The sequence below is a fragment of the Drosophila mauritiana genome, chromosome X (assembly GCF_004382145.1).
Source record: "Drosophila mauritiana strain mau12 chromosome X, ASM438214v1, whole genome shotgun sequence".
Lineage (NCBI taxonomy): Eukaryota > Metazoa > Arthropoda > Insecta > Diptera > Drosophilidae > Drosophila > Drosophila mauritiana.
In genome coordinates, this window is record NC_046672.1 from 10,585,862 (window position 1) to 10,601,417 (window position 15,556).

The following is a 15,556-nucleotide window of genomic DNA, read 5'->3' on the forward strand; positions in this document are numbered from 1 at the left end:
AAATATACAAATTTACTACATACGCGATTGAACTAACTGTATACCACCCCAATAATCAAAATGTTTGCGTAAATTAAGGTTGAACGACGAAATGCAGACAACTTTCTTCCAGTTTAACTTAATGAAGAAAGAGTGATGATCAATAAATCTTATGTGTGTGCCAGATAAATCCAGATCTGCAGATTGTGTGTGGCGAAAGGGGGGGTTGGGGGAGAGGGGGGGTTCGTGTTTGGGAGTCTTATAAATGTGATCTAGATACGCAACATATGACTTTGATGGATTCGCACCTTTTGCTGGGCATGATTGAAATTGAAGTACACATGTGCGCACAGTGGTTCAAAAGTGTGGTATTTGAACCGCTTAAAGTATTTAGTGTTTACCATGGAAATGTGGGGATTTTATTTTTTTTTTTGGTATGAAATGGTTTGCACGCTGTTAAACTCACCGATCCAAATAGCGTATAAGCGATTGTTTTTGTTGATAATAATTGTTGTTTATGTTGTTGTTGAGTCTGCTGCTATTATTGTTGCTCTGCATTTTGTGTTTGATTGTTTGCGCTGACCGACTGTTGAGTTTCTTTCTTACTGTCGTTGTTTTTTGTGTTTGCAGTGCAAAAGCAAAACTTATCTCTAAAAAGGCGAACTATTCTCTCTATTTTATTATTTTTGCGATTTTCCCACCTCCCGCTGTTTTTTTAACCGTTCACACAATTTGGCATTGGCTTTTTCTGGTTGTTTTTTTTCTTTTGCCTTCCTATGTATGAACTTTTTCGATTTTGTCTATTCGCACAATTCGCAAAATAAAACTAAGCCAAAAAAAAAGAGGAAGAGATGGAGGAGCACGTTTATGACAAATATAACACGCACACACACGCACCGAATGCGGCGGAGGGGAGATTGTCGCCCCCTCTCACTCTCACTCTCTTCCTACTCCTCATGCTACGCCTCCCACCATCTTCCGTCTCACTTTCCCGATCCACGCGCTCACTTGTTAATCACACACAAAAAACTGTGTGGAAGTAGGGGCAAAAAAAAAAGCTGCTGCTGCTGCTGTTGCTGATATGATTTTGGTTTATTCTTTCCGTTCTTCTTTTTTTCCTTCTCCTCGTTTCTTTTTTTTTAATGTTTTCTGGATGCGCGGCGTGTTCTCTTTTTTTTTTTGGTGTTTTATATTTTTCCCTTTTCCGCCTCCTTTTCAAATGACTCACTCACATAGATAGAATGCAGCGCAATCGATCTCGCGGACAGACTATCGATACATATCGGTGAACCGTTATGTTTCTTTTTTTTTTTACTGGAAAAAACGTGTTTGACTAATTAGCGGCAAGCATAGCAGGGTTGCCAACTGTTGCGTTTAGCGAGTTTAGTGGGAAGTAGGTCAGTTTATCTAAATTGATTTTTATTGTTGACTCTCGCGCACACTCACACTCAAGCACATGCACGTTTTCCAGGGCGAAGGAGAAGGAATGATAGGAGAAGAAAAGCCGGCCCAAGATTTTCGTTTTTCTCTTTTCGCGAAATTCAACAGTGTGTGCGTATAATAAACCGTTTTATGACAAAAAAAAAAGAACTGCACGAAAAAAGTACGAAACAGAAAAAACGGCAAGGCGAGGAAAAAAATTGAGACACCTATTTTCGTTTCTTCTTCACACTCACTGTAGTTGTTGCTGTTGGTCTTTAAATGCCAAATGCGTATGAGCAACAAAAAAAGCGCAGCGAAACGCAAGGCGCTATTTTTTTTTGCAATTTTTCAATACTTTTTGAATTTTATTAGCACAGAAGAACAAGGTGTACAGCAGAAAATAAAAAAAATTATAACTGAAACAACGCACACTCACAAACACTCACGCGCACTTATAATATTTTATAATTTTTGCCGTTTCAGTTTTTGATTTGTGAAATTAGCCGTGTGTTGTTGTAGTTATTGCTTTAGTTGTTGCTCTTTTCCGTCACTGTTGTTCCTGTTGTTTTTGTGCAACTACGCCGCGCGTATTTCCGAATAAGATGACCGCCAAATGCAAAGAGTATTTAAATACTGAGCTCACCCAGCGAACGGCAGTGCGAAAATGTGAATGTGGACAAATAAGAATTTAAACGAGAGTGAGAGAGCCGAGAGTCAGTAGCCGAGTTCCAACTTCGGGTTTTCGCCCATGTGTGCGGTGTTGTTGTTCGCGAAAAGAAGACGGCAGCAGTAGGAGAAGGAGAAATGACCACGTTAGGTGGTTACGTTAAATGGCGTTGCCAGATAGAAGCGATTCGGAGGGAGTATGTTTGAATATGGTGTCTAACAGTTTTTTAAAGTCAAGTGATCTTGTTAGAAAAAAACTAGAGGAAATGTTCACATTTTTTCTTAAAGAAAATATGAGACAACATAGTGCTTATCTTGTAATTAGCTATAATTGAATCTAAATTAAGTGAAGAAGGCAAGTTCATTGACATATGCAAAAAATATTTATTTTTGGCTAGATATGGTTTTATATGAGAATGCTCCAAGCGGTTAGACTACAATTTAATAACTTTTATATTAAAGATCGGGTCAATACCAAATACTAGTTCTAATTTTTAGTTCGAGTGTAGCGTTTCCTCTCTGCCGCAATCTCTCTCTGCAGTAAAAATCTTTTTTGAAAAATGTATTTTGACATGTGTTGACCGCAAAAATGCCGGAATCAAGCGAAAGCAACGGTAAAAACAGTTGTAAACAGGCGGGCAACAACCAGCTTAAAGTTAATACAGAATTAAGAGGAGAGAAAAGTGAAGCGAATCGCTGATAGTGCGCAAACCCCTAGGTCAATTGCACGGTGCCCCATTTGGGGCACAATAAAAAATTAACTTCTGCAATGTTATTCATGGGTGTAAGAGGCTACTAAACTAAAAAATGTTGCACTAAAAACATTGTTTGGAAATTATACATATGTACAATGTATATACCAGTGCAGAAAAATGTTGGTAAAACGGGGTAGCACTTAAAAGTAAGAATACTTTTTAGGCAAAAAACTTTGAACCAATTTTATATTACTATTATTTTATACATAATTAATAATATCGCACGCATATGAAGATCGCGAAAGCTTTCGCCAAGCTTTGCATCTTGCCAAAGAAACCGAGCAAAGCTTTTTAAGCAGCTGTCGACTTGAACGCGAATCGAATTGAAACGAATCGAATCAAATGGAAATAAAGGGAAAGAAAAGGTAATGGGGGTATCCGCAACCCTTAAGCCATCGGTGAAATGCTTTCTTCACGAACGGTGGCGCACAAATAAAACAAACAATGGGCTAGACAGGAAGAGGACAGGATCGGATCGGGATCGAGATCGGGAACAGGACCCTATCAGCTAATTTCGAGGTCCTACCTGCGTGTCGAAGAACACGCCACGATCACGGGGATCTCGAAGATCAGCGGGAAGACTCGAAGACACGAAAAGGGTTGGTTTCTTATTCTTGCTGCCCTGCCGGCCGATCGCAACTGGCAGCTGGTGCCAAAACGAAAAGAAAGTCCTGGTCCTGGTCCTAACGGAGGAAGAAAGTCCTGGAAATGTGTCCTCGTCCGTCTCCACCCCCGCCGCCTGCCACGTGTACCGGAACAACAGTTGCTATCCCCTAGTGCGGTACCCGCAGGTCGATGGCAATATCCCAGGACAATAGGATAGCAAAGCACATAAAGTCGGCAAACCTACTTGGTATGTATAAATATACATATAGTTCTAAGTTATTATTGGTGCGTTCAAAGTATGTAGTTTTCGTTGATTTGTCTATTGATTATGTATTTTGAAAAAAGAGGATATTTATGATTACTATTTGCTTCCTCTCTAATATATTATATAAATATAAAAACTATTGTTACCTATCGGGGCTCTACCAATACCATTTTTCAAGTTCAATACGGGTGCAATAAAACGTAAGAGTGAGAAGTTTTCGCGCCATTTCTGTCGCTCCAATGTTGCCACTCTCTCTCTCGCCATGTACCAAACGTAAGAGGAACGCGTGTTTGTGGCTCCTTCTTATTTTTCGTTTTCGTTTTTTCTTGATTTTGGTTGGAAAACTAAGCCAGCAGTAACACGACTCTTCAGATTTGCCATACCTCGCTATTCTCTTTTTTAGTCTCAACGCTGCGCATGTGTGCGTTGTCGTTCGAATTCTTGGAAATTTCTAATGAACACGAACACAAAAAGGAGCACACAAAAATGTGGTAGAAAATAAGAAGAACAAGAAGACGAAAAGAACAGCAAGAATTTGCCGCAAGAGAGTAAGAAGGAGACGGACTGAGGAAGATGGGGGAAGGAGGATAATTCGATATTAGATGAAACATAATCGATTTTCGATTAACAATAGCGTGCAATGCAAAGGAGGAAGAACTATTTTATTTGTAATAAAAAAGTGTCAAGTGTCAAGTTTAGCACATCCTACTATTTTCTTAAAGGATGCTTCGAATGCAGGGTCTTTTTAATGTTTTAATGTTTATACAAATCACAATATCGATTTGAAGTGAAGCCCTTCCAAATGGAATCAAGAAGTTGTCATTGAAGGTCTCTTAAATACTTAACCCGGTTACAGCATCACCTTGAAATTAGGGCAGGCCAAGACTGTTCTTGTTTTGTACCTGAACTCCCACGTACACACAGAACCACAAATTCTGGACTACCTGTCCTCCTACCTGGCGTAGGAGTTCAGCAAAAAATATGTGCATCCTGTTTGCTGTCCGAAGCGATTTGCCAAAGTCGGTGTCCTTCTGCTCTTCCGCTGTGCAAGAACTTCAACTTCCAGCAATCGCAGTTCGCAGTTCGCAATTCGCAATTCGTAATTCGCAGCAGCGGAAATTTGGCGGGCCACGCCTTACCCATCCTCCCCCCCCTCGCACAACTTTTCAACTAACCCAACAAACCCAATATGGGCCACAGCAGATTTTGTTGTTTTTGGACAAATGTAGGTAAAGTGTACCCGCCTCCCCCGCAAATGCCATAGTACTTGATTTCATTCATTTGATTCTATACAACGTAGGTACACTGAGGACAACAATGCGTGACTTTAATTCAGACATACAGCATTTTAATGGGAACATCCTTTTTGAAATACATATACATGAGTATTATGCAAAACTGGAAAAAGGAAAGCTGGATATCTGTCAATTTTGGAAAAATTTATGTAACTAGACTAGTTTTCCACGAAATATTGAAAGATCTAACCATGGTTCTTTTAACTTCAATAGGATTGGTGGCTATCTTGGTTTGGTTCAGTGCATGATCATCTCTATATATGAGCACACGAGCGTGGTCTCATGTGAATCGGGTTTTTGGCTCGATTTTGGCTGGCTTTGTGGACTGGCGACAAAGGCGGGGGCGATCGGAATGAATGGAGAGCGATAAACCAAGGTCAGGCCTCGATTCTTTGAGAAGGAGCAGCTGTTGCTCTAAGCTTGGCTAGAACGCATCCAATGCTACCCCCAAACTGAATGGAATGGCACAAACACACGGGCGGCCTCCTGTGCCCACGGAGCTCTACTAATTTGACTGTCAATCAAAAAAGGCGAGCAGCAGCAGGATCAGCAGGATCGCAGAGCACGAAGGACTCCCAGCGAGTTGATAATCGATGGGAATCAAATTTGCTGCTAGCTTCCAGAGAAGCTCCCTACACTACGGCTAAGTGGCAGAGGCGCAGATACAGATACGCAGCTACAGATACAGATGGCGATGTTGAACAGCAAAGGGTTGCGATTAGAAGCTGAGACAGCCAAAAAAAAAGACAGCAAAGTGGCAAAGGACAAATTGGCAAGCAGCCTCCCCATCCCGGCCCTCCTCATCCGCAAGTGAACAAACATTAGAAGCAGGGAAGCCTCTTGTATAGTTATAAATGTTTGAGCCCGCACTCGCAGCAAAAAGAGAGCGAGTTGGAAATATGAGAAACGTGTTTTGCGTTTCGCTACTAGAAAATGAACAAACACGAGGGGCAAAATCATATAAATATATATATATAGATATACACATATATAGATATATAAGAAGAAAGAAAAAAAACAATGAAGCGGGCAGGAAAGCCCCTAAACTCAGCCAAAATCATATTTCCAACCGCCAACTCTCCTGAGAAACCTGATCATGAGATCACCAACACACAAGCAACGAACCAACCAACAGATTCCAGAGATGAGATCTCATCTCTCGATCGCTGGCGTTCTGGGTCAACCCTTCGTTTCTAAGCAAAATCCCAAGCCAAAGACCACGACCACGACCACGACCAAGTCCGCGTCCAAATTAGAGCCAAAGGCAGTGCCAAAGCAAAGCAAAAGCAACGAAAAAGCAAATCAAAGCTGGCGAAAGATATACCTCCTGTGGCAGCGGCATGTTTCCTTTGGCGGATTAAACCAATTGCTACAGAAAAAGATTTCGTTGTCTTTCGTTGCCTTTGATGCTGCTGCTGTTCTGTGAGATTCTTTTTGGCCCCGGAGATTCATATTATTTCGTATATTTGCCACCACTCTACTGCTGCTGCTGTTTTGTTTACTTTGCATTCCTGCAGGAAATTAGTTGGGATTTCTTCCTTTCCTTTCCCTTCCTTTCATTTCATTTCATTTATTTCGCTTTTTTTGCCTACCGGCTTAGCAGTTGTTGCAACAAGCGGCTTAACACGCAACAAGCTGTGCCGCTGAAGCATCGCAATCCGCATATTAAGAGCCATCTTAGGTTTGTGGGCGAACCGGTAGCGTAAATCAGAAAAATGCATCATCCTAAGGTGATTTCTTCTCACAACGTTTACTACAGGTACGTCAGATAGTCATCATATAATCTAAAATGCTATTATTCATTATAATCTCATATTGATTATACCATTACATTAGTCACTGAAGAAAGTCAATCCTAGTACGTTTGAAGATCAATTGTAAAGAAATCATATATGCAACTGTATATCTAAATTCTAAACATTTAAACATAGGACTTATCATGGATTCAAGCAGCCATTTCTATGGAAAAAGTTATAACTTTGAAATACTGTAGCTTTCCAAGTTCCTAGTCCCGTGTACCCCATTTTAATCCTTTTTGGGCTTCCCTTTTATTATCAGCACAACGAAGATAAGGGGAAGAAAATATAATCTGTTTAGGAGGTGCAACACAAACATTATCTTTTGGCCCCCTAAGCTAGGTCGAACTTCGATCTGTCCTTCATTGATCTTGCTGCACCTCCTCCTCCTCCTTCTCCTGGAAGGAGCGATCCTGCCCAGAAGGATGCTAAGTGAGTTCCTCCTAACCCTTCCTTTTGCTGTTTTTTTCTGCTTCTGTTCGAGCAGCGTGCGGCAAGTATATCAATTCTGTCAGATCGGGGGTTGGCCGGCAATCCTAAGGATCAGAGGATCGAAGGTTGGGAGGATCGTAGGATCGTAGGATCGGGGGAACATAGAGGCTGGCTTGAACAGTGAGGGGCGAGACAGGTAGTGGCTACTGCGCTTTCCGGGGCTTTTTTATGTGACAATGATGATGGTTTTGCCTACCCCAGCTTGTTCCATGCCGCTCAGTGTTTACTTACACCACTTGAGCTTGGCTCGAGGGGGGAACTTGACGAGGGTCGGAGGATCCTCAGCATCCTAAGGTCCTCCCTGAGAGCCATTTTTTTTTGCTTCTGCATAGTTTCATAGTTTTTTATTCCCTTCTTTTTTTTTTTTGCATCCTGTCTCCCGGTGATATGCCCAATTTATCACAGGAAATTAGCTGCTATTTAGCAGCGTTGTATGTCCAAAAGGGGGGTGTTAGGGTGGCGAAAAAGTAGGAGGGCCATCGCATGAGGGGCAAACTTCATGTTATTTGGCGTGATAATTTGTGCAATTGTGGATTGCCTGTGTGCAGGGCAGATTGCAGATCACAGATCGCAGTATCTCAGATTCAGATTCAGATTCAAATTCAGATTTAGATTCAGTTTCCCCGCCCGAGGATCGTAGCTCATTTATTTGCCTTCCGGGTTTCCCATTACTCCTGAGAGCCTCAAATATTCTTAAGTTCTTCCACTTTTTTTTTATTTTTTATTTTTTTTGATGCCCAAAGCCTTGGAGGGGCGCATCGAATCGCGGCCAAGGCGTATATAAAGAGCATTGGGCGCCATTTTCGACCAACTTGGATAAATAGTAGCTACCCAACTAACTGATCTAAACTGGTCTGGATTTATTTGATTCGATTTGATGCGGGGGTAAGAGTATCGGATTTCTAAGTGGTTGCTAGGGTAGGTGGTACATCATGTATGAATGGTGGGTGGGTTGTGGTTCGAAACCCGCACTAAAAAGCTAAAAAAGCATCATACAACAAACTACAAAAAGCTACAACAAGATCAATGAAAGATGGAGGAATATATGTATTTTGGGGTGATGGGGGAGAATGTTTTCAAAAGGTTTTCTGGGGTGGGAGGGGTGTTGGGGTTTTGGATAGAGAAAGGCCTTGTGTGATCTGTTATTCGATCTGTTCTAAACAGGAATGATAGTATAATGGCATTGGGGTACATACCTTGAGGTGCCAGCACCTTCCAACTGCTGTCGATCCAGTGGCGGATCGAAGATCTGTTCACGATCCTCCTTTGAGAGTTCCAGGTCGGCGAATTGATCCAGTTCGGATGCCATTTTCAGTAGCTCTTTTTTGCTTTTTGGTTTTTGGTGTGCGTGCGTTGTTTCTTGTTGGTTTACCTTAGACGTTGGTGAGTCGATCGATCGGATATATATGCACTTTAGATATATGTAACTATATATCCCTGTATGCCTGACTGAAACCGAAGTTGTGCAAAAATCGCTGGTCGAACACTTTAGAATTTGATTGGGTCGCGGCGAATCGGAGCTTTTGAAATATTTCAATATTTTTGTATTTTTAAGCTTGTCTTCGTTTAACTCCTGCCTTTAACTCTTGTTCGTTTCGGATGTAACGTGTGGAATGATAACTTTTTAAATTTAGCGCGCTCAATTACTTGATTTACTCATATCCTTGACGGATTTTACGATTTGTAATTCGGTGTTTTGTATCTTTTTTAATATTTTTGGTAATTTTATTTTATTTTTGCCGAGTCGAAACTTTCGCTGACCTTTGCTGAACCGGTGTGAAAGAAGCGTTTGTCAGTGGTTTTGGGTTTAAAGTCGCGTTTGCATTTCTTTTTTTAAACTTTTTCACGGGTCTTCGCAACTGTCTTTTACGATTTGAATTTAAACTTTTTGTTTTTTTTGCTCGAAACTTGGTTGTGCGTTGCGATTTAATTTTTTTTGCTTTACTCGTCCTTTTTGGTGGGCTTCAAAAAAATTGTTACATTAGTGGTATGTGGTTTTTGTTTGTTTTTGGTGTCAATTGGGCCAAAAAAAAGAGTTATCTGTGAAAGAGACGGGGAAAATGCAATTAGTTCTGTGGGGTCATTTTCGAGTAAGAGAGTCGCTAAGGGTTTAAGCACGCCCACATAAGGGCTAACATTAACAGCTGTTGCGATCGCCGGCCGGCATAACGCGACAGCTTTCTTTTTCGGCTATTTGCTTTCGTCATCAGCGAGAGAGAGTGTGTTATTAAATGTGAAAGAGAAAGAGTGCGCGGGCGCGGGTGCGGGGCATTAGAAGTAAGTAGAAGAGATTTATGCGGGAGAGAGCGGCCAACCAAAAAAAAAAAAGAAAAAAGAGCGAGCTTTTTTCGTCATGTTGACTTTGATCTTGGCTCTCGTGTCTGTGTGTGTGCGCGAGTGTTGCTGTTGGCATTTTTTTGGTTTTGGATTTGTTTTATTTTATTTCGTTTTTTTTTTTGGTGGTGAATAAGTACATAGGCGAAAGAAAATTAACTATTTCGCATACGGCCCCAAAATTGCGGAAATTTTCTGACTGTCGTTTGCTTTCTTTCTTGCTGTCTGTTGGCTTACTTTTCATTGTTTGCTGTCGACTGTGTTGTTCTTTTCTGCTGTTGAAGTTTAACAATTGTTGTTGGCTTTATTTTTAATTTAATAAGTTATTTTTTGGTGTATCTTTTTTCGCGCAGTGGAAAGTGGAGCTTTGCAGATGATGTCAGAGTGCCTTAAAAAAAACAAAAATTTCTCTTGTTGTTGGTGTAATTTTGCGTTTGTTTGGTTTGAAATGTGGGAAAACACTTTGTTTTGTTCGTTCGGAAAATTGAAAATGTTATCAAGAAAAATAGGAAAAAAAAGAGACAATCTTGCTTGTTGTTGTTGCCAACACACGCACAGACACGCACTCACACACAAACACACACTCAGACAGAACGAAGAGCGCGGAGGGGCAGAGGGAAAAAGCAAAGGCAAACGAATTAAAGTCAAAGTCAAAAAATATGCCACGAAAAAAGTAGCAGCAGCAGCAACAAAAAATACACATAGAACCCCCCCCACAAGCCCCCGTTATTCACCATCCCATTCCTTTTTCTTCATTCTTCTTCTTTCTCTTCTAGTTTTCTTTTCTATTTTCCTTTTTTGGGTTGTATGGGGAGGGAGGGGGTTTTTTTTTCTCAGTGGAGATGATGATAGTTTATACGGCGGACTCGTTTGTTGCTTCGTTTCGTTTCCGTTTTCCGACGGATAATACCCGTGTATCCAAGTATCCGTGGCGCGCAAAACGTGAAATGGCAAAAAAAAAAAATGGTACGGCGGTCACAAAATATTAAAGTAAAGTGTAGCACAGAGAAAAAATTGATTCAAGGCTGCTGGTTTTGGTTTTGCTTTAGCTGCTGCTGCTGCTTCTTCTCTTCTGGTTTAATTTTTTTGGGCTTTTCGTTTGGCTATTTTTTTCTCTTGTTTTTCATTATTTGTTGGCTTTGTACAATTTCTTTCTGGCTGCTTTTTATTTGATTTTAATTCTTTTTCTCTTTTGATTATTTGGGGCAGCCCGCGAGTCGCGACGCTACGTTGCTTACAGTTAGGAGCGTTTTCAGACACTAAACTACCGACCGAGCGCACGGACGCTGTTTTACTCGAAAATTACATTTTTTCTCCGCTGCCGAAATTCCTAAACACAGATACAAAACACACGCACACACCAATGCGAAACTCACACACACAAGCACACACGCACACACAATGGCATGGCAATGGAGAGGAGAAGCAAAAGCAAAAGGCAAAGGCAAAACACCAAGAAACCGCGTGCACTGTATGTGTGTGTGCGTTACGGATTGCCGAAAATTTTCGGCGAGTGTTTTCTGAGTCGAGTGACTGTGGGTAAGTGAGTAGGTGAGCGAGTGAGTGCGAGTGCGAGCGAGGTGGCGTGTTGAGTGGCTCCAATGTCTTCTTCTTGCTGCCATCGCTCTTCGGAAATTGATAAAAGCGGTAATTAAAGCTAACAATGAGCCAGATGAAATCTAAAATGGTGGTTTAGTTCACTTGGGTTATCAGAAAAGCTCCGCCATTCGCAGATCCTAAGATATTATAGCTCAGTTATAGTATCTATGCATTAACCCTTGATAGCATTTTTTCACGGTTACGATAATAAAGCAGTTAATTCTTTAGTTACGTACTTGTAAGGACCCTACATGCCTATTTTACATTATTATTTAAAATACTAGTTACTAGTTCGATTTATCATACAAATAGTTGGCACTTGTGAAATTGTATGTAAGTACAATAAAATATTATTCAATTCTAGAAAAGTTAGGATCTACTGAAACATTAATTAAGCAAGATGCAAGTCTGTGTTGAATGCCAAATGTACATAGGGATTGTTTCCACAAAGGTACTTTAGCTCAGATACTTTTAATAGTAACTTCTTCATTTGAAACTTCGTTGAATTGGAATTATTATATTTTAGAGACAGAACTCTAATAACGGTTAATAGCCTTGTGGTAATATTAGATCACAGTATTTTGACATTTAAATTTAGAAAAACAGGACCAAACAGGAATTCGCGGAGTCTATACCTTAAAGGCTCTTTAAGTGATTTCGAAAACAAGCTTTTGATTTTGTTTGTTCTAAGGATTTCTTTGTCGTGAGAACATTAAAACAGGTTTTAGTATTTGCTTAAATATTAATAATATCAAATAATCTGCATAAATGTAGGATTTCGCTGAAGTTTCTTTTAAGAAAAGAAGATAATACTTGCGAAAGTAGTCTAGATTTTCTATAGGAATATCCGAGTGAAAGATGCTTTGCCTGGATCCTGGATTCTGGATTCTGGATGTTCCAGCTATGGAAGTTGGACTGTATGAGGAATTCCTGTCGGCACACTCTGCTCTCGAAGAAAAACTCACTCGAAAAAGCGGCTCAGAAAAGACGCGCGTGTGTTGCCCTCGCTCCATTCCCCCCTGCCCGCCCTTCCTTCCACGCTCCGCCGCCCAAAAGTAACTGAACTTAAAGGAGCGCGTGCGAGAGAGATGCACAACGTACTGCTCTCGCTCGCTCTTTTTTAAACCGCTGCCGGCGTCGACGTCAACGCGGACTGCGCCGCTGGCGTTGCCAAAAAACGAGGCACACATGAATACACACACACACACACACGTATAAACTTGCGAGGTGTCCAAGTGTGCGTGTGTGTGCGCGCGTGTGTGTGTGAGTGTGGCGATGACGACGGCGCTTAAGCTCTGGAAACTGAAAACCGAAAAGGAAGAAGGAAGCGGCAAAAGGAAGTGAACTGCGAGCACACAATAGCTGCTCTGTATACCGGCGTTCTTGTTGCTGCTGCTGCTTTTTTCCTTTTTTTCTTTTCTTTTCTAAGTAAAAAAAAAGCAACGCAAAAAGCAGCCGAAAAATTGAAAAACGAAATGCGAGCGTTAACCAAAGGGGACGGGGGGCGGGGGGAAAGAGGTGGTTAGGATAGGGGAATGGGGGGATTGTGTTAGATGTGGAAGGACACCAAAAGCGAGTTTCACATTGAATCCTAGTTGAGGGGAGAGGGAGTTGGCCTAGGGGCAAGGCTAGTACAATGTCCTTGATCCACAAGTTCAAGTCCAAAGCTGCGATTAGCGGTGAAAAGTTTAGACCAAGCGGCAAAACTTTGTAGCCAAGAACCTTCTAAACAGTCACGTTCTCTACTTTCAGCCCTAACAACATTTAAGCTAAAAAGGTGTTCCATTTATCACTGTTTCAATCTGTAAAACAATTGGCTTACAATTCGTTTCAAATCCATTCAGTAACCTTACACATTACATATTCTGAACTAAGTAAAACTTAATCTGTTTACTGAGCTGAAAAGAAATATAGCAATAATATCTACTACTTAAGTCTGATTCATCACATACATTTCATATATCCAATACATTATATAATATAGTATATTATCTTCATATATTTCAATGAGAAAACCCTTTGACTTATCATATTAATTACATATAACCATCTTTACATATACATATATAAAATCTTCCATCTATAAGGCTATTAAGGCACTTAATATACCACCCAACATAGTGGCTGACTCCACCTAACATCCTTGTTATATAATCATCACACGTAAAGTGTTGAAATGCCTTTAAAATGCTGCATGCAGCCAGCTTAAATCTCGTTCCGCACCGCCTTTATAGATGCAGTTCAAATGGGCGGGTTGGTCGACGTCGTCTGGTTCTGTCGGCTCACTTGTTGCATGCAACACTGCACTCTGACCTTCTTTAGTTGAACGCCAGCCAGCAAACCCCTTCCCCACCAGCCACCGCTGCCATCTTAAAGGTTCCTGCACGCGTCGCAATCAAAACAGAAAAGCAGAATCGCAATCAGAATCGGGAGGGTAGAGGCCGGGTAGGTGGAAAGGGTCCAGGGTTAAAGGAGCAAAAGGATGCAGGATGCAGCGGCGGCAATTGCAGTTGTTGAAGGTGACATTAATTGACGTTTAATAGGCCTCATCTCGCGCCAGAGGGATGCAAGGGTGGTCAAGGATGCAAGGATGCAAGGGTGCGCTGGGTAGGCTGCTTGGGTTGGTACATGGTTTAAATTAGTTCTACCCCTCGCCAGCCACTTGAATCCGATTGAATCCTTACCGAGCACTGAACAACACTTCCTGGCGGCATCCTCCTCCTTTTCCCTTTCCTTTCCATTCCTTTTTTTCCTTCAGCCGCGACAAGCCAATTAGAGGTGGCGAGGCTTGTAAAGCTTTTGTGTCCTTTGCCAGCAATTTGCAACAAAAGTGCAACGGCGTCAAGGGTATCGACACAACTCACAACACAACCACCACCGCCGCCAGCAGCAAGCTCTCTCGAGGGGTGGCGACTCCTGCGGTTGCAACATCATCCCGCCAAAGGTTATAACCCCCGTGGTGGGCGGGCTTGACCTCCACCTCTGGACCCTCCTACCCCCCGCATAACCCTTCTTTGCAACCGGCGGCAAATGGCGAACGCCTGTTGCAGTTGCACTTTTTGCTGCTCCATTTTACGCTGAACGAATGGAAAATGGCGCGCGCGCAGCAAAGTGCAGCACAGCAACCCCTCGAAAGTATGCAACGCCAGAAGGCCTAACCACCCACTTTCCCACAACCCATCGCCGCCCCCCTTCTTCCCACACATGCATGCTAAATGAGTGCAAGAGAGAGAGAGAGTGAGAGAGAGAAAGAGGGGGGGAGAAACTTTAGTCCTGCGAATAAAATCGTCGAGAGCTATGTGAATGCGTCCGTTTGAGTCCGTCCTCTTGGCCTCTGGGTGGGTGTTTGGGGTTTTGGGTGGTGCTCGGTGGTTCAGTGGCTCAGTGGTTGATTACACTTCTACCGACTGCAATGGCGAACGCAGTCAAATGTGATTGAGATGCACACGAACCGGAAGGATGCATGCAAAAAAGGGTTCGTGTGCAGGATTCTTGGGAAAGTGATTTCATTTCCTTGCGGCTTCCGTTCCATGGGATAGCACTAGTAGTGACTCTTAGATAAGAACTTATATGAAAAGTTAACCTAAGTTAATGGTAACCATCATTCTTAATCATAGTGGATAGCTTCGATATTGAAAATTACTAGTGAAAATGAAAAGAAAACTTTAATCAATGGCAAACCATATGAGTATGTACCATAATAGATTTAAATCTTTTCACATTAAACCACTATTTATGCGGCAATATCCTGACTCTGCCGCACACAGTCGACTGCCACCGACGAACAGGACATAAAACAATCGAATGAGGAATGCCGGCGAAGGGGGATGGGGTTCGAGGAGCTCGTTTGGCTACAGGACACCTTTAAGGACTAGATAAGGAGTGCCCAAGGAAGGAGCAGACGGATGAGCGGCAGCCAGGCAGCGAGGAGCAGGCAACAGCTGCGAAAGCTGCCTGTCTGCCTACCTAAGCTTTCTTAGAGAGCTGCCTCAAGGACAACCCGCGTCACAGGAGCGCGCTAACGAGGTACAGTTGCCTCAAATAGAACGAGATAGACGATCGACGGATACTGAGCGCGAGTGCAGATTGATGGCTATCTGAGAATACTCCAACTTTCCAACTTACGCTGCTAGTGAAGGACTAACATCCCCAAAAGTAAGATGCATGTAGCCCTTACATAAGACTGAAGTGAGCAAGCACCCTTTTTTTTCAATAATGGGGGTGGTTGGTATCTTAAGATAAAGGGCAGCTTTCTAAGGAATGAAATCTATTCAATCCGAAGCACTAGAATTTATAAAAGCATTAAGGGTTAACTCGCGATTAAAATGAGCATTTAACTATCTAATG

At 42.0% G+C, this 15,556-nt stretch overlaps 1 protein-coding gene across 13 annotated transcripts in view; it reads right to left on the reverse strand.

Annotated features, from left to right (window-relative positions):
• Positions 1 to 15,556, reverse strand: part of LOC117146407 (insulin-like growth factor 2 mRNA-binding protein 1) — a 28,403-nt gene that overhangs the window by 11,498 nt on the left and 1,349 nt on the right. For 5 of the 13 annotated variants that reach the window (XM_033312596.1, XM_033312595.1, XM_033312594.1 and 2 more), the window contains one exon: positions 8,473 to 9,316. In XM_033312596.1, coding sequence (XP_033168487.1) covers positions 8,473 to 8,585 — 113 coding nt within the window. In that variant the 5' untranslated portion in view covers positions 8,586 to 9,316. Of the gene's footprint in view, positions 1 to 445; positions 643 to 1,425; positions 1,553 to 1,655; positions 1,748 to 1,837; positions 2,037 to 8,472; positions 9,317 to 9,847; positions 10,009 to 15,556 lie in introns of those variants that run through there. The other 8 variants (XM_033312602.1, XM_033312601.1, XM_033312593.1 and 5 more) reach the window with 6 other exon arrangements.